The 19,169-nt window shown below is 33.5% G+C and overlaps 1 protein-coding gene across 1 annotated transcript; it reads right to left on the bottom strand.

The window, feature by feature from the left end:
• Positions 1-1,547: 1,547 nt before the first annotated feature.
• Positions 1,548-12,899, bottom strand: LOC149079070 (uncharacterized). The gene is made up of 3 exons (XM_089241352.1): positions 12,280-12,899; positions 6,605-6,952; positions 1,548-4,490 (listed from the first exon to the last, which is right to left on the bottom strand). Exons 1-3 carry the CDS (start codon positions 12,656-12,658, stop codon positions 4,366-4,368), a joined length of 852 nt encoding a protein of 283 aa, XP_089097478.1. The 5' UTR covers positions 12,659-12,899; the 3' UTR covers positions 1,548-4,365.
• Positions 12,900-19,169: the final 6,270 nt, after the last annotated feature.

Genomic DNA, 19,169 nt, shown 5'->3' with positions numbered 1-19,169 from the left:
CATTCTGACATTAGCATTTTATTCATATACAGAGGTATGAATATCTGCATTTTCATTATCCAATGTTTTTAATTTAGTTCTCGAGGCGGCGTGTCTGGTAACTCTGCGGTTAAAATGTACTTCCAGCCTTAAAATTCTCTTTTTTTTCTTACCTTTCGCCATCATTTGATGGTGTGGAGGTAGCTCTTTTAGGTTGTTATACCAACCATGGCTTCAATGCCACAGAAATTAATTATCAGAGCGATGACGGAAAGGGGTATGGGCTAATATAAGCTCATGTACGGTGCCATGAATATGCATTTCTATCATAGGGTGAGTATTGCGATGGGTATCGTAATTTTTTGATATAAGTATCGAATTACGTCGGAAATTATTTTTCTCAATTCAAAAATTTATGAATTTTGTGTGTATATATTGTTTATAATTTCTGTTAATTGCATTTTTAATTGGGTTGCTGTATTTTTGAAATATATGACATCCATATTTTTATGGGCATTTTGCCTGTTGTGGCGTTGTATTTGTATTAGATGATTTGGTTTTCTGGATGCGAATATTGTTAATTGAATTCTGCAAAAAAGATGCCCACATAAAAAAATATGGATGTTTAAAATATAACCAAAATAAAACAGCCCAATATAAAAGCATAGATATCTCGGAAATAATTAAAATTATATAATACACTGCCCATAAAAAAAGATTATGGTTGTCTTATCTAAGTATGGATGACTTCTCGATTTATCACACTGCGTTTATCGTGATTCTCTTTTTAAACGTGTCAATAGCGTTGGAATTCATGACCCCCGGAAGTAAACTATTCCATTCATTGACAACCTTATTGGAGAAAAACTCCCTGCGACACCACAACCTGGAGTTGTCCCTTATTAAACGATACTGGTATCCCCCTTTGTCAAAGTAGAAACAAAACCTCGTTTATTTATTATTTATTAGTCATAATCAATAACGCCTAGCATATTGCATAGTATGGGGGGGCTTCATAGCAAATGCTTGATAGCTTATTACTGCATTTGATATATATATATATATATATTTTTATACTTAACCCATTAACGCCGGTTGGTAAGAAAATTTGCCATTCTAAATTTTCAGTTGGTTTTTTTTTTTGCCAATAAATGGTGAAAGTGGTTCCACTCATTATTTTTTGTTTTTAAAAAAATCAGTCGTTAATGGGTTCAGAATGTCTTAAAAACGTCAATCTTGGTTGTAACGACACCTCAGTTATAATGACAAAATTCCGTGAAATCTTCGATATCGATAAAACCGAGTTTGACTGTAATTACCGCAAAATATTTTATCGCAAGTATTTATCGCAAGAATTTATCGCAAAACAACAACAAGCTGGAATCAGAATTTTTTTTAATTATTTACTATATGGTTCGTATAAATATTCTTCTGATACAAAAGCAAAGTTAATTTTTTTTAATAAATAAGTTTATATCACAGAAAACATCATAAAATTCGTAAATGAGCAACAATGATAAAAACATTACGTAACGATCACAAAACTAAATAAGATACGACACCTGTAAGAATATTGAATTTCACAGCCTGTACTATACAATTTAAAGTTTTTTGAAGAAATTAAGTACTCATATACAAAAAATATACGTTAAATATTTTTTTTTTTGCAAAAGCTTTAAATTTTTTTACACTATACAACCATGTGCACATGTACTGTTTTGTTATTTTTCAAATTTCATTCTAAGAAAATATTTTTTTTTCTCTTTTTCAGAGTCAGTACCGGCAAATGACAAAAGATAACTGTGCTGGACTTATGGGAATTGATGTTTAATTTATATATTCCTATACATAGATAGGTAAATAGATGTATCGTGCGAATTCCATGCCTATCGTGAGAATACTTCCGCGAATATATAATCCACACTATCCGAAAACGCGTTACCCAGCGATAGTCGATTTCTCAAACAAAAATTAATAAACGAGATTTTTTTTGTAATTTTTTTTTCCAAATGAAAATGGGGATAATATATATATATACAGGGTGTTAGTAAATGCTTTCAGAATAAAAAATAAGGGTGAAGTACACATCGAGACCAACGGTATTTGCAATTAAATCTAGGGCCACATTCTGCTTACAGTGCAGGAAGTTTATACGGTGATTGGACGTTTATTTGATCGATTCATTTTCTGCTTCACCTCAAAGATCACCGAACTTCTTCCGTGAATGCATGAAAACATTGTTGTGTGAGACACGAGTGAACTCTGGAAGATCGCATTGCGGATAAGATGAAAACACACCAGGAGTCTACCAGGGCTGAGAAAAATATTGAGAAACACTGCTCCAGAAGGTGTGCGTTAGTAATTTTTCAGATGTGGCTGTTACTTTCTCGGACGCTAAAATGATCTCCGATAGTGGCATTTTGCAATTCACAAATTAGCTAAAACGTCTTCTTTTCGTTTGAGTTTCACTGTTGAAAAATCACTTCTTCTCTAGCACCATGGGAGGAATGCGGCACAAGGTTTCATTACAAATGCAATTCGTCTCAATGTCTACTTTCACAACTCTATTTTTTTTTAGGAAAGTGTTCACGATCACCCTGCATACACATAATGCGCATAGCATCTTTTGCCATTTGTCGTATAAAACTATTGTAAATTAATGATAAAACAGTTCTCAAAACGCATAAAAAATCTTCCTGTTTCGAATCGTCGATTCAAGGACAATCAGATTGTTTTTTTTTGTTTTTTTTCAAAGTTCTAATCAGTTTTTATTGAATATCTAGTGGATAATGTTTTCACTAAACAATGTTAATGAGAATCATAGCTAATTCGCATAATTTTTTATCGTACTTTTGATAGAATTATTAAATATTAATATATGATACATAAATATATCAGAATTCCGATTTTTGTTGATAAAGTCATCCGTTCGGCTAAGGAAGCCGATATTGAAAGTGGTTAAAATGAATACTATTCTCAATATATCTTTCAAAGTCTTCAACTCATCCATTAATCATCCATGCATGTTACTATACCCACCAAATAGAAAGATGGTCTTCAAGAGATGAACGGGAATTAATGTACTAAAACTGCAGAAATATGAAGTGAAGTTTTATATGAGTTATCGTAAAAAAAATTTGTTTATTGAATTAATAATAACTATTTCACCAATTTTTTGAGCTCAACGCACTTTCATGACTAGATTAAGTTATTTTGTAATTTTTCTTTAATAATTTTCTTCATAATTAAGTTTTCCAATAATGTTAATGAATGTATTTGTAGAGTAAGCAATTAGAATAATATATGTTTAAATAACTTTGGAGATCTTTCCTAAATTTGAAGGCCAAGGTTATTCGACTATCGCTGGGTTCCTTGTCTTCAAATAGTGCTACATAATTCACTTAATTCGCTTCCAAGTTCACGGTTATAGATGTCACATATACACACATACTTACATACATACATAAGTATCCATTACAATATCTCTCACTACGTCGTGCAGTCACATATGATCTTCACAAAATTCCACGTAGTAATGTCTCATTATTAAAGAAAGGAAATCAAACTATAAAATATCAACTCGTCAATCAAAGAAAAGAAAACTAAAAAATGTTGCAATATAAATCTCCATGCTAAAGCATTCTTAAATTATTTTTCAATCATTTTGATGAATGAATAAATCAATTTATTTTTCTCATGCAGTATATTAAAGCTAATAAAATCCGACATATTTTTACATATTGATATATTTTCTTGTCTCAATTTAAACTTCCCACACGATCTCCGTGGGCATTAACATCCTTGTCATGTTGATATTACATAAGCTTCTTCTTTTCTTCAAGTGTAAACATGAAACGTTTCGTGCACTTTTCAGTTCAGCCGATACTCTCTTTAATTTTGCTTTAATATATTATGGTCTGATTTAAATTAATATGTTAATTTTTCTCCAACAGATCTTTTAAAAGCTTATTTCAACGCTGATATTTTAGCCATAATAACGCAATATCGTCATCAAAACTTTGTTAATCGAATATCAGATTATGCTGCGTTTTTATTTTATGTGGTATGTAAATGAAGTTACGAAAACGTACCAATAGCAGTTATAAGTTTAAATATTCAAGTTCATAATTTACAATAATCCAGAACATAAGCATTGTCACAGAGGAGACAAAAGCATATTAGCTATTCGAAGTAATGATAGGCCTATAATCTCTATATCGTTTCTACCCGTTCTTTTCGAGATTGAAGAAAAGAAAGAAAATGAAATCATGAAATATAAAACCGGAAAATATTGTTTCGTATTTGTTATGATTTTTTTTTTCAGATTAATTGAATATATTTTTAAACGAATAATATGGTATTCAATAACTATAGCCCAAGCTAATACTATTGTCCATTGTGGCAAGCAGCGAGGGTATCCGTTGAAAGAGAGAGCGTGGTGAGAACGCTTCTTCTATTCGGATTAACACCGAGATTCTCCCAATTGATCCAGGAAAGACGAGCAGTTAGATCTGTTTAAAATAAAACAAATACCTTATTAAAAAAATTGTTTATATAAATAATTTATTTACAATACTCGTGCTAATAGTATACATGCCAGAGAAATCAATAGAAGTGAATCCTCTTTCTCCAAAAATACCATAAATCGGGGGTCTGCAATCTTTCAGACATCGCACACCAAATTGAAATTTCCCACGAAGCCCGTGAACCACTAATCTGAGGTATTTAGAATTATATAAGATGGAATATCCATATTTAACCGTGTTTTATCTCAACAGAAGAGTCAATAGGTGCCCAAAATAAGACTTCGTTTATTCTGAAAAATTAAACCTTTTACTAATTCTAAAATTACTTCTTTCTACTGGACTTTTTTTAATCTTTCTGAAATTACTTCAATTAATTCATTTGTAAATATGTAATTGTTTATTCAGGAAATTCTGTAATATCAAAAAAATTACTTTCATTAATTTTGAAAGAATCTCTTTCAATAATTCTGGAATAATTTTTTTATCAATAATGAAATAATTTTTTTATCAATAATGAAATAATTTTTTTATCAATGATGAAATAATTTTTTTTATCAATAATGAAATAATTTTTATCGATCATTCCGAAATTATTTCTTTCAGTAATTCTGGAATTATTCTCCCATTAATTAGAAAGTTCTATCAATTACGAAATAATAATTACAATCAAAAAAAGTATTTCTTTCAGAAATCCTCTGAAATTATTTCTTTCAAAAATTCTCTGAAGTTATTTTTTCATGAAGGTATATTTCAGAATTTCTGTGAATTCCGAAGGTAGATGTACCTATTTAGGTGTTGAATTTCCCCCCATAAAACTGTTTGAGTCTAATGCACTGTCTCTAACTGGCCTGCTGGTGTAATCTAATCATTCGGTTTTCTTAATCCACTGTCTTCTCCCAGTGTTTTTACCATTTTCTAAAAATGGTCGGTGGGCCACGGCGAAAATCTTCGCGAGCCATACGTTGAAGACCCCTACCGTAAATGAAATGAACTTATATATAATCGTTGCTGAGCATCAGAATAATGCAAAGCCTTGATTATTCAGCTTGATATTGATTGGCCTTAAAATACTAAGTTAAACTACACTAAATGACTATTTCACATGTTTTAAACATTTGTCATGACGGTATAAATCCAATCTAAGTCTTGATGGCTCGAAATGAATATCTTGCGTATAGATATCAAAACAAGATGAATACTTTTTTTTTCTTTTACGTGGCATCGACAACCATTATTTATCTTCTATCACACAACAAGAATTCAATATTGACCGATTTCGGCACAAATTGAAAACCCAAAATTTAAGCTCTTTTGTGGAACTGTTTTCTGTAAACTATGAAACACTTAGTAGAAAAACATCTGGTTGAAGGAACAATCTGCTAATACATAGGGACATCCCAACCTCACGAGGACTTCACCGGAGACATATATGCTAAAAAAAATAAAGAAATTATTTATATTTTTAAGATCCTTGAAAAGCTGCTCCACATTAGAGAAAATATCAGATAAAACTGCGTGTAAGAGAAGAGTTGCACATCTCTCAATCCATCCAAAAACATATGACTACGGGTAAAGAATGGGAATAGCACATAGACAGCAGAGACCAAATAACCTCACAAACTTTGATTTTTTTTCCTATTCGAGTTTCAGTTTTTTTTTCCTTTACAGAACTTTTCCTTAACTTTTATCAAAAATTTGCATATTTCCCTGACTTTTGCCTAATATCTTCTATTTTATCTGACCATTTTTCATTTCCCTGATTTTTCCAGACTTTCCAGGTCGCTGGGAACCCTGAAATCAAAGAAGGTTAAAACAAAAGCTGTGTGGATTTCTGGTGAAAAAACAAGCAAACTCTCTCTGCACGAAGATTTCCCCATAAAATCTAATTTTTATCAAAACACTGAAAAATTATAGTTACTAGTAATGAAAATTTTTGCCTGTGTAGCAGCAGTAACCTAGATGAGCAAAACTACGTTAGTCCGTTGTATATCACCGTTGATAGTGCTGGTTTCATTCTAATAATCCCAAAGTATTCTGCTCGTAGTGATCCCAAATTTTCTTTGAAATGAATAAGTGATTTATGTAGGAGGATGACTTACCGCTAGTGTTCCATTCCCCTGAGTGTTCACCTTTAAGTTCTCCCTTCAGGCACTTCTCGATGTGTGTTAGGGGATCGTATTCTGAGACGAGGATTTCTCTAAGCAGAGCTATGTAGGCAATGGCCAGTCTGAGGGTGTCGATCTTGGACAGCCTCTTCTCGAAAGGGAACGTTGGCACATGACACCGGAGCTCGTCGAAGGCGCTGTTGATGCTGAGCATCCGCTTGCGCTCGCGTATGTTGGCGGCATGTCTCTGGACCTTGTACGGACTTGACGGTCCGCCGGCATACAGAGAGGCGTTACAAGCGCTGGCATAGTCTGCTGAGCAATAACCTTCGCTGTGCACGCCTGAAAATACACAACAATGTAGCTATGTTGCCTCATCTTTGAGTTTCTAAGAGCGTTAAACACAAAGAAGAACGTACAACACTGGACAACAATGAAATTGCGTCCGACAAAGCAAACACAATTCCGAGTAGTTTTGTGTGTGACTTACTGAACACGAATATCACCATGAAAAAGTTTTATTGGTTCCCGTTTTGGATATATTCCCATGTTAAAAATTAAAAGATAACTTTATGAGCAGTATCACTAGTCTCACATCTATGAGACCGCGTCCGACATGAAAATATACAATTTCGAACGATTTTAACTTGCTGAACTCGAACGTCACCATGAAAAAATTTTATTGGCTCTTGAGTTATCCTCCCATTAACAGTTAAAAATTGCTTCAAGAGAGTTATTGTATGGTGAAAGAGTGGGTAAGGACCACATAAAACAACTACCTATTCAGGGGAGGGGGGGGGGAATGGTGAACCTCGATGTTGGCTGATTACTGTTCGACAATTGTAAAAGACGCTCCTTGTGTCCAGTACAAGGGTAATGCAAAACGAAGTACGTGTCAGATGCCGATAAATGAACTATTGTGTTGTAATACTTATGTATTTTTTTGCTGTATTATATGTATTTGTGTGTTGTATTGTATGTATTTGTGTGTTGTATTATATGTATTTGTGTTGTATTATATGTATTTGTGTTGTGCCTCTATATATTGATGAAGTATCTATACAGACTAATTTCACCATAACTGACAGAAAGGAACAAATTCTCTGGTTCATTTTAAAATTCGACAAAAATATGATATGGCCAGCAAAGAGAACGGAATTTATGTGCGATAATTGTATCCCCGAAAAATCGTTATTGGGAGAAATACAAAAATTAAACTTTGTATACGGTTTCCAATCTAAAAAATTTTAATTATAGTAAATTTTGCGCCTTTTTCTATGAAACGCAAAGAAATTTGCTGTATCTCGTGAAATGTGGAACAAAATTCGTCGAGATATTAACTAAGTCAACTTAGCCTCCGAGGAGCCTGATAGGAAACATCAGTAAATTTATGTTTGTAAAAATGGTGCGCTAGCATTCCATATAAAATAATTAAAAAAAAGAGCAAATTTCGTCTTTTCAGCCATAATACAAGATGGAGTTAATGATTAAAAGAATATTGTGAAAATTTTTATAGTTACTCATTTATCTAAATGAAAACACAGAATAATAAATAGAATAATGAAGCATGAAAGAAAACTTTTCTAAGTGCTCCCTTTTTTATGTACTGGTTAGTCCCCCAAATACCGTTAGATGAAAAAAAAAACTAATATTTCGGAGAATTTGGAACCAAATTTTACGGGGTAAATTTCTTTGGGTTTCATAGAAAAAGACGCAAAATTTACTAACTGACATTTTTAGATTGGGGGTGTATACAAATTTTAATTTTTGTATTTCCCCCAACAATAATTTTTGGTGGGTTCAACTATCAAAGATAAATTCCGTTCTCTTTGCCGATCATTTTTCTTATCTTTGGTGAAGTTTAAAATGAATCATAGAATTTATATTCAGTTCGGTCAATTATAGTGAAACAGCTTGTGTACCCTATTTGTGTTGCTTTTCCTGTATATTCATTTTGTTTTCCATGTATTTATATTGTGATTGCAATTTATTGTATTGTGTTATTATATGTATATTAAATGAGCAATTTCAGAGAAACCGAAGCCAATATAGCTTTTTTATGGTCAAATTCATGTTCAACACACCGAATTACATAAAAAATTATTCCTTTTGTTTAATAGAAAAACTAGTAACTTCTAGTTAACATAGAAACTTTGTAGTTGAATCGAATTTCATATTTCTTCTATCAAACTAATTTTTTTTTCCACTACGTTGCTCAGCCGCAAGAAGGAAAACTCAGTGGCTAAGTAAAACGAGTCACGGAATCAATTTCATGAATGCAACTTAATAATTTTAGAGTTTATAAAAATAAGTTGGACAATTTTTATAATAAAAATTATGATTAGATTTTTTTTTCATGTAACTGTAGTATAAATATATGCGCGTATAAATATTTTCTCTATATGTCTGTATGTCTGATAATATATTCTTCCTATCATAAATAATTTTTTGTTTTTTGCCAATGACTTCAACTAAATTCAATTTTGTTTTACTCAATCTTTATGCAATCAGTACATTTTTTTCTGAGATTATTTTAACAAATTTCTCACGTAAGTTCTTTAATTTTCCGAAATGCAGAAGGCTGAAAAAGCTGAATTCGATGAAGCTATTAACTTTAAAATACTTGAAAGAAAAATTATTCTGTTTGAAATCTTTCAAGACTACTTAGAATTAATTTTTGTGTACATTTTTTTTACCAAGTTTAAATTTCCACTCAAACCGCAGGATTTTTATGCTTCCTTATTTCTCACTCGTACAGATAGAAACTAAGAGCACACTCCATAAATTCATAATAATCTTTCAACAGTATTTAAAACCAGGTATCTCCATAAATGCAATTTGTAATGTGTTTGGAGCAGTATTCTACAATAGTTGCATTGAGGTTAATATAGCAAACAAAAAATACAGTCTTATATATTTTTTTAAATTCATTTAGACTTACGATATGCCTGATGAGTTTCCAAAGTTTTTACAATTCATACATTTTTTAAGAGAGCTCGTAGAAAATCGGAAGAAGGAATAAAATTATAAAACAGATTACATGTCAGAAACATTGAAACAAGAATTGTTTTGAATAAAGTTATACATTTTATTTGAAGAAAAGGATTCTTTTCAAATTATTATACGTAAATGTGAATGAAAAATACATTATATTACTTTACATAAAACTTTATCCGGGTGTAAATTCAAACACGTATTAACCCTTTAATGTGTATCTTTGCATATATGTAAAGGGTTCTTTCTCCTTTATCTACCACATTATAAAAAATGAAACAATTATCATGTTAATTTTTGGTATGTCATTCTAATGCTAAATAAGGCGTAAAAAAACAAAAAACAAATTACTTTTCAAAATATTTTTTATTACACGACGATTCAATTTACCTGGTATTTACTTGAAAGTTTCATCTCAGCACTTTAAAACTAGCTTACAATAAAAAAAATACGAATTCAAATATGTTGAACAATACATAATTTTGAATATTTATTTATTTTACCACAGAGAAAGCCATAATTTATCTTATAAATTTGTTGGAGAACATTTTCTAAAAGAAGTGTTATACTGCATCATACAAAAGTGCAATGCAGCAAAACATTTTTACGGGGTGAAACATCAAACTGAATTTTATTAATTAACATGCTTGAAACTGATTGTCCTATACTTGTGCTGTCATGTCATCTGGTAATCGTAAAGTGGTTATAAAGCCATACTTCAGAATACCACCACCCAACAACGTATGTAAGGGGTTAAAAAAGTTGGTGTCATGAGTATCACGGAGGGGGGAGGGTTAAAAATAGCTAAAGGGTTAAACGCTCATTACTGCTGCCAGAACTGCCTTTGCACATAAGGTGAGGTCATATTCTTTCCATTTTATATTTTGAATTTGCTGGTATATGTCCCAGTTAACGACAACAACTCTTTGTTTGTTGAAGAGCATGTATGGCGGTGATTTCGCTAATTTGTTAAAATGAGTTGTTTGTTTGTCCTTGAAATTTGCTATCCGTTTTTTTTCCTTCTTGATACGGTTTGAATCACAAAGAAATTAGTTATATATTTGGAAAGCAATTTTACTTCAATACATTTATTTTATGTTGATTTTTGAAGGCTTTGCACGTCTTCAATAAGGGCCTTTATATGCGGTACAGTTAGAAATGCATTTTTTAAATGATTTTTACGTCTTTCAATACGAGTCATCATTAATGAAAAAAAAAAATATCAGCTCAAAAAATAAATTGCGCTTTAAAGGGATAAAATAGACGGTTACATAGAAATAAGTCATCCTTATGCGATACTTCTCACGGAACTATTTATATTGATTTGATTTGTTACAGACAAATATAACTTGCGAAATCTTATTCCAGCTGTGGCATTTCACCAACTTGCTAAAAATTATTTAAAGTATTTTTTTTTTCAAAACATTGCTGTTTTTCGATGCTGCTTTCTGATATAAATTGTCTATACGTCTTAAAAATGACTACACGAATTTTGTTTTTAATTTTGTGACTGATTTTTAACCGAAACGAAGGTAAGTTTCAAAAATGTCAAAATTCTCACAAGCACAAGAAATTGATTAGAAAAATGTTAAAAATTATTATTTGTATATTTAACTTTGTCTTTTTTCTGAACATTCAATGCAAGAAATTTTGATGACTAAAACTTCGGTCTTGACGTATTTGAAGGGTCAGGAAACCCATTATGCGAGTTCCTTTTCCTCATTTTTTATTAGTATTTTAGAAAGTACATCTTATGGTATCACTTCAGTACTAAATATAACTAGATAAGTACAATATTCTTTTATCTAGAAAGAGTTGATTCATTGTTTGTGTCATTTTTTGAGACCTGCTGAAATTTTACGTGCCCAGAGATTTATGAAATAACACCAAATTTAGAGGATTGAAAATAAAATTCAAGGTAAACACTATCCAACTTTGTTAAGCAAGATTTTATCTGTTTATAGATAAAATTAAAATCAAGGCAAACTGTATATTTTACCCTTGTTGATTTACCCTTTTAGCTAATTAAAAAATCCACTCTAATTAATTAAATTGCTGTGCTAATGCATTACTTCAATTAAAAACATGCTAACAACACTAGTTTGCATCCGTTTTAGTTTAAAAAAATTTCAATACGTTTTTATGGTTGTGAACCACATAGAGGGTCAACTTCCGAAGAGATTCGACTCATGCTAAATCTGTACTGGTGATTGTGATTTACTTTTCGTTAAATTCACGCGTATCTGACTCTACTCTAATGTATTTTTTTAGGAAAAACTCCATAAGTAAAATACTTTAATCGAAGGACGATTTGTTTTCAGTCAAAAAATTTTATAAGCAAGAATGCTGTTTCATCATGGTTTTCACTCTGTATGTGTACTAGATACCTAAATAAATCAAAAGTAAGGAATGTGTACTCATTTACGCGAAACACTATATTTGTGTCCCCCTTCCTTTTTCAATATTATCTGAAGGTAACTTTCTCCAGCTATTAACCTGAAGGACTTAGACTCCCAATAACTTGGAATATCCTTTTCAAATGTGCCCTATCTCACCATTTTTCTAATGGCAACAGTTATGAAGGATCCTTCACGTGGAAGGAAAGTTTTTTTTTTTTTTTTTTTTTTTTTTGTGTGTGTGCTTTTTTTCAGGAATAGATAATGAGATAGGCTTACCTGTGAGGCAAGCCGAGTACTGCTGCAAGGAAGCGACATTATGACCGACAGCGAAATCACAGGTCGGCCTTTCATCAGAAATTCTTTGTTCCTCGTCAGAACTCTGTTCTCTGGCTCCAGGAGACTCTGCGTAGCGACATGTTCTCGGAGGCATGTCACTCCTGGATCCAGTGGACGGTGATGTTGTTGAATTTTCTGTTACGTTTGTTGTTGTTGTCCTCCTTGTTGATATAAACGGTACGGGACTCGAACCCTGTCCTGCTGCTGTTGATGTACCACCTCCTCCTCCACCACCGTAGATTGGACTCGAAAACACCGGCGGGTACTCTTCACCGAAATTGGCCGCCGTCGCCGTGTACTGGTGAGCTAAGGAAGTCATCGTGAGGTCTCCCCCCCTCTTTACCTACCTTTTATAGATAGATCCGTTCGCTCTCCAATAGGAAATTATGAAAATGCTCTCTTAGAGGCCCCACGGCGGTTTTCCTGAGGGAAGAGTAAAAGAATGTGGAGAGAGAGAGAGTGTGAGAGAGGGTAGACTTTTCAGAACAAGCTGACGCCCGGGCCAAAAGGGAAAAGCGCACGGGAACACAACAGAGGGGGTGCAAAGCCTTCAGGGTCCGAACCTGGTGTTGACAGGCTCGCTAGGCCTCACATTTCTCATTTATAGAAAAGTGGTAGCGAGCCAATGTCACTATCAGCTGACCAATATCGTCCAACGCAACGCTGATTGGACGTCGGGAGGAATACGGGAGAGGCCAAAGAGAAGGAAACGACCAATGCACACCCGATTAAGAGGCGGGGCTCATTGTATCCGATTGGTGCATTGCTCGGAAAGCAGAACTGAACGGGGGGAAGAGATTCAACCAAGTTGAATGAAGTGCTTTTCAAAAGAAGTGGGGAGGGGTGAAGAGAGAATGACGTTTGAGGACTTTTCAATTTCTTTTGATTTGGAAATAGAAACACAAATGTTAAAAAAAACAAGGCAAATAAAAGAATTTTTCTCTTTATATCTCATCGAAGAGTTTTGTAATCATTCACCAAATTTATTTTACGAAGAAAAATAACGGATACGAGTAAGAAGAATGAAATTTAAAAAACAATAAGATATATTTACTATTAACGAATATGATAATGAAAATAAAAAAAATATCAAAGTTTTCCATTAATGAAACCATGAGGAAAGGGTAAAGATGTATCCTTGTTGTTGGCTTCTTGGCAATATAATAATAATTGCAAAGAAGCATGCGTATTGACTTTCAGAATTTCTTATTCCAACGTGAAATGTATTGGAAACAAATAATAATAATTTCTCATATTTCTTGATTAGATACAATTATTATTTATCCGTATGTGATTTCAAATTGATTAAATTCAATTAAACCGGGGAAATATATTACAAATTTCATAAATTATAAAAATTTGTAGTCGTTATTAGTTTTATGGTAAACGTAATTATAAATCTAGTGACGTTAGAAAAATATTATCTGACGAACTTATTTGAAGAACTTGTCTGACAGCTTCCATGTCAAAGTTATTGCAAAGGTGTATGTTAATTAGTTCTATAATTTTGTGCCGAAACTTTTTTGGATGTTGCTTTAGTATTTCATTCAAAACAAATACGTATTCTCTGCATATTTGTGACACACTATATTCGTTTTCTAGAGTGTGCCGAAACACTCATCAATATGCAAGTAACGTAGAGGGTGTTTCAAAATGCGCTCAAATGCGCTTATGAATGTTTTTCTTTAAATGAATATGACTATTTAACCGAAAATAACTGATTAAACTTATGAGTTAAAACATTACTTTTAATAAAAGTTGAAAAAAACAATTTGAATTTACAATAAGTATTGAAAATGTTGGCCATTTTTCACAGACACATAGGCACATTTTTTTACCAGATTGCTCGAGACTTTACAAAATCTGTGAGAATTAATGTCTGATATTGCATAAATGATGTTACTCTTGAGTTCATCTGCCGTATGGGGATTATTGCAGTATGCCACATTTTTATGATATCTCCAAAGAAAAAAGACCTGGGGTTACAAGTCGGATGAAAGAGGTAGCCCAAGTCCGGGCGTAATGACAAGATCGACAAAAAAAATTCAGTTTAAACATGAAACTTTCTTTTGACGTGTGGTGCTATACTGTTAAAATCAGAAGTACCGTTCATCGCTGTTCAACAGTGAAATGAATTTAGTAATAATAGCTGTGTAAACTTTGGCATCGACAGTGGAATCGAAAAAAAATATGCCCTACAATCCGACGGCATGATATAGTGCACCAAACACAATTTCTTTTTTTTGTCATGTAAGGGCTGTTCATTAACAGTATTAGGGTTTGTGGTCGACCAATACCGAAATTTCAATCTATCTTAAAAATATGGCATACTGCAATGATCCACGTATGACTGATGAACTTAAAACTAACATTATTAATGCAATATCAGACATTAATTCTCGCAGATTTTGTAAAGCCTCGAGAAATTTGTTAAAAAAGATGTGCCTATGTGTCTGTGAAAAAGGCCAACATTTTCAACATTTGCTGTAAATTCTAAATTTCTTTAAACTTTTATTGAAGATAATGTTTCAATTCATAAGTTTAACCTGTTATTTTCTGTGTTAAATAGGTCATATTTATTTGAAAAAACATTCATAAACTATGATGTGCGCGAATTTTGAAACACCCTGTATTTCTTGACCTAAGTATCGCATGGACGTAACCATACAATGAAAATAAAAATTATTCAAAACAAGGTGCAATCTAACTTTTTCATGTAGTTAATATGGTGGTTTTTTTTTTAAGTGTTTGTTGGAAAACGCCGGCCAAGTGCTCAGCACCAATTGTAAGTGGTTTCAATATTGAAAGATAAGATTCGCAGTAAATTTCTTGAAGATTGTGTTTTGTGAATGAAAAATTAACGTACGCACAGCTTCATTCTACGTACCACAAGACTTGAAAATTACGTTTTTAAATAAACAGGTGTTTTTATCACAGAGATAAATTACATCTTCAGATACAAATACAATACAAATACAAATACAACGCCACAACAGGCAAATTTGCCAACGAGGTGGCTGACTTAAGAACATCATGGATCCCCTACCTACTACTGCTACACCACACATGCACCCCCCCCGCCCCCGCGGAACCCCCCAACGAATCGGTACATGCGGGAATGTGCGTGTACGTGTAGTGCAACCTGACGTAAAGTTTGTTTCTGTGTAATGCTTGTTATGTGCAGTGCTGTCATCTGCCCCCAGTTTTACTAACTATGAGTGAAGTGTTATGGTTGAATGATTTACCGTTGTAGGACTGTTGCGCTCTGTGGCGAGACTTTTTAACGGGGAGATCGGCTCGCATTTGCGCCTTGAAGTTGGGAAGCACAGAAAACCAACTTCAGCTGACCACCACTGTGGGGTTCGAACCCGGATCCTCGCATCACGAGTCCGGCACTATAACCACTCGACCACCACAGCGGCATTGCGGCATTGCCACAGCGGCATACACTGCGCTCGATCGAAAGATATTTTAATGTTACCTCGAATAATGTGTTTTCCAAATACAAACTACAGCAAGATCTTACAAAAACATCAGTGAGAACTTCTGGACATGCAACATGCAATAATAATTTGGGGAAATTGCTTGACGTCTAAACGTAATAATATTCAAGATGATGTAAGAAAAAAAGCACACGAGAGCTAATTAGACCGGGACCTACAGCTTATTGTCGAATCCGAACGGCAGCGCTCACGTATCTCGCCGAGAGGTTGGTGCCCCAACTCCTCGGTGGGGAGGAATCCCACGGTAGCAATTTTTTTATGTGGCCATCTTGTCCCCATTTTACAGTGATCTTTCACTTATACGTCGGTGCAAGGGAACAACAAAAAAGGAAGCATATGTGAGAGAGGCGTATAAGTGAATAGCATTAATATGCTATATCTTTGACCGGGACTGCCGGAAACCATGTTATAATTGAGAGAAACGAAAAGTGAGGGAGTGTATAAGTGAGAGATCACTGCATATATATATATTGTTTAAAAAAAGGGAAGTCCACTGCGTTTGTCTGTGGTTTGTTTGTTTTTTTTGTTTTTTTTTGACAAATTGAAATTAAAAAAAAAAAATTTAAAAACTGATCTGTAAAAAACAATTAAGTTAAATATTTTCATATAGAATTTAGATACAAGTAGAAAAACCGATATTTCTCCAATCCCTTATATTCCTTAATATTTCACTGTGAGTTACATGATGACATCTTTTCTCAAGTTAGCCAAATTAACATCGGATTATACGCCACTAAGAATTGTACGCAGAAAATTATGGTATAAGTTTAAAAACACTAGATTTTTTTTTTTTAATTCGATCACACAAAAGTCAACAATTATTTTCTAACGATGTTAAAATTCAAAAATGTTCGATCAATTATGGTTTTGCGAAGTTATTGTGAATAATAATATTTTTTAAAAATGCAGTTTTTCGTTTAACGATGACTTTTGAACAACGTCCATGTCGATGCTTTAACCCTTAAATGTGCAGCTTTGCATATGTGTAAAGGGTTCTATAAACGTTCATTTTAGTGCAGCCAGTTAAACGGTAAAAAAAAATTCAGAATCGCCTTTCCACATAATGTGGGGGTCATATATTCTTTCCATTTTATATTTTTTGAATTTTCTGGTAGATGTCCCGCCGCTGTAGTAATCGGGTAGTCATAGTGACGGACTCGCGTCGCGTGGTCCAGGATTCGAACCCCACCGTCGCCACAGTGGTGGTCGGCTGAAGTTGGTTTTCTGTGGTTCCCAACTTCAAGACGCGAATGCGAGTCGATCTCCTCCTTAAAAAGTCTCGCCACAGAGAGCAATAGACCTACAAACAGTACAAATGTAATTCAATCATAACACATCACTCACTTCACTTCTAAAATATAGATGGCAGCACACAGTTAGACTTCCGGCACAACTCACTAGGTAGTAAATCACCCATAGATGGTGATAGACCTGGGTTGTGCTCGGTTTGAAAGAAGAGGTAGATGTCCCAGTTAACGACAACAGCTCTTCGTTGCAAAGCACGTGTGGCTGTGATTTCGCTGATTTGTTAAAACGTTTTGTTTGAATTTTTTTTTACCTTGAAGTTTGCAATACGAATATTTTTCTCACTATAGTTTGAAACACAAAGAATGTGGTTACATACTTGGAAAGTAATATTACTTCAATACATTTTATTTTGCGTAAAATTTTTGAGGTTTCGCTCGCCTTCAATAAGGCCCTGTATAAGCTGTGCAATTCGAAATACATTTTGTTAGTGACTTCCCCTGCTTTCAATACGTATCATTAACTATGAAAAAACTATCAGCTCGAAAAAAAATTGAGCGTTTAAGAATTGACAAATTACAATATATTTTTAAAACATTACTTTTATGGTAATGTCATTTGCCTTCTGGTAAAACAAATCGATAATTGTTCTCAGCCACCTCGTTGGGCATTTTGCTTGTTGTGGCGTTGTATTTGTATTATGTCATTTTCTACGAAAAATCAAAAGATTTACGTGAAATATTCTATTTCTTTCTTCTGTTCTACGATCATTTTTATGTTTCAAATACATTCACTGCATTCAGTGTAAAATAGAAATTAAAATTTTTGTTATTCCAAAAAAAATTCATTGATTGTTGAATTTAGATAACGCTTTTTTGCTATGCATACAGGGTAATCATATCCCAATTCGAAGTTCGTTTTCTAGTGTGGCTAGATAATAAAGAGGGCTATCAATAGATCCTCAAGTTACAATACATGGTTCTGAGTTTCTGTTCAGTATATTGTATATAAAAGTAGCGACTTCTCCCTCTACCAACCTATTATGCGGTTGATCACGAAGAATCTGTGGTTGACACAGCTAGTGCTCAAATACTGGGAAGCGGGGAGGTAAAGTAAAGGACGACATGTCGCGTGCCTCGGAGCAAGCTATCGGATTTGAGGAGACGGTGCTTATACAAGTAGTAAACCGATCGTTTTTACTCTAGCAGTGATCACGTGCCGATTCACGTGGTCTTCAAAAGAAAGCTGCAGAAAAATCTCGGAACAAAAAAAAGAAGGAACAAATGGTGATGTCAACGGGATTGGGAAAGGGAGAAGGATTTCCAAACTGTTTGTGATACATTATATATTCTTATCACAGAGGCTTAAATTAACGCGAGCACCGCATGATTCTACCGTTAGAACTATATTATTATTGAGCTAGTTCTGCGACTCTGACAGTAATATACTGTTGAAACCACACAAGGTGGACAGAAACAGGGTTTTTTCAGGCGTGAGCTTTCCGGTAAGATAAATTGCTAATTGCATGGTTCTAATAAATTATGGTATTCTAATGCTGTGTGGAGCCGAGAGAACAAGATTTTTCATACCTGGTGCAAATTGGAATAAAACGGATTAAGTAAAATACAGGGTGTCTCATAAATTCGTGAATAGTTTGAAAAGTCATAAAAATTCAAAAAAAATTTATATTTGAATGCGGTTTGCGAAAAAGTTATTCACACAAGGGGGATTTTTTTTTGGGTACCGAAAAAAAAAATTAGATAACATTTTTGGGGCAAGCTGCATAAAAGCGAACCTCTACAAATATGCAAATCAAAGTCCAGCTCATTTTTGAATTTTCCTGTTACTGGCACTTACATAAGGTTTTCATTGTGACATTTTAACATTGGTCTATAAAGAACTATTGGTGAAGTTGTTTTTTTTTACCTTCACCATGAATCACCGGCTAAAGCTTAGCGAACGTTTCAGGCACAGAAGATATTAAAGAAAGCTTCAGGTTCAATTAACCCCTACCGGACTTTCATGTAGTGCCATCTATCGACAAAAATTTGAACTAAGGTTTTTTTTCCTGTACGGGCAAAA

This window comes from Pholcus phalangioides, unplaced genomic scaffold (genome assembly GCF_987345545.1).
Source record: "Pholcus phalangioides strain wild (caught in Gottingen) unplaced genomic scaffold, Ppha-v1.0 ptg000013l_1, whole genome shotgun sequence".
Taxonomy (NCBI): domain Eukaryota; kingdom Metazoa; phylum Arthropoda; class Arachnida; order Araneae; family Pholcidae; genus Pholcus; species Pholcus phalangioides.
The sequence above is the reverse complement of the archived record's forward strand: the minus strand, read 5'-3'. Positions and strand labels throughout refer to the sequence as shown.

What these genes read in the sequence shown, in the direction of transcription:
- LOC149079070 (XM_089241352.1), bottom strand. Translation starts at nt 12,658, where the DNA reads ATGACTTCCTTAGCTCACCAGTACACGGCGACGGCGGCCAATTTCGGT. An exon ending in GTACTCGGCTTGCCTCACAG is followed by an intron (nt 6,953 to 12,279) that starts GTAAGCCTATCT and finishes GTGTATTTTCAG; the next exon opens with GCGTGCACAGCGAAGGTTAT. An exon ending in AGGGGAATGGAACACTAGCG is followed by an intron (nt 4,491 to 6,604) that starts GTAAGTCATCCT and finishes TATTTTAAACAG; the next exon opens with ATCTAACTGCTCGTCTTTCC.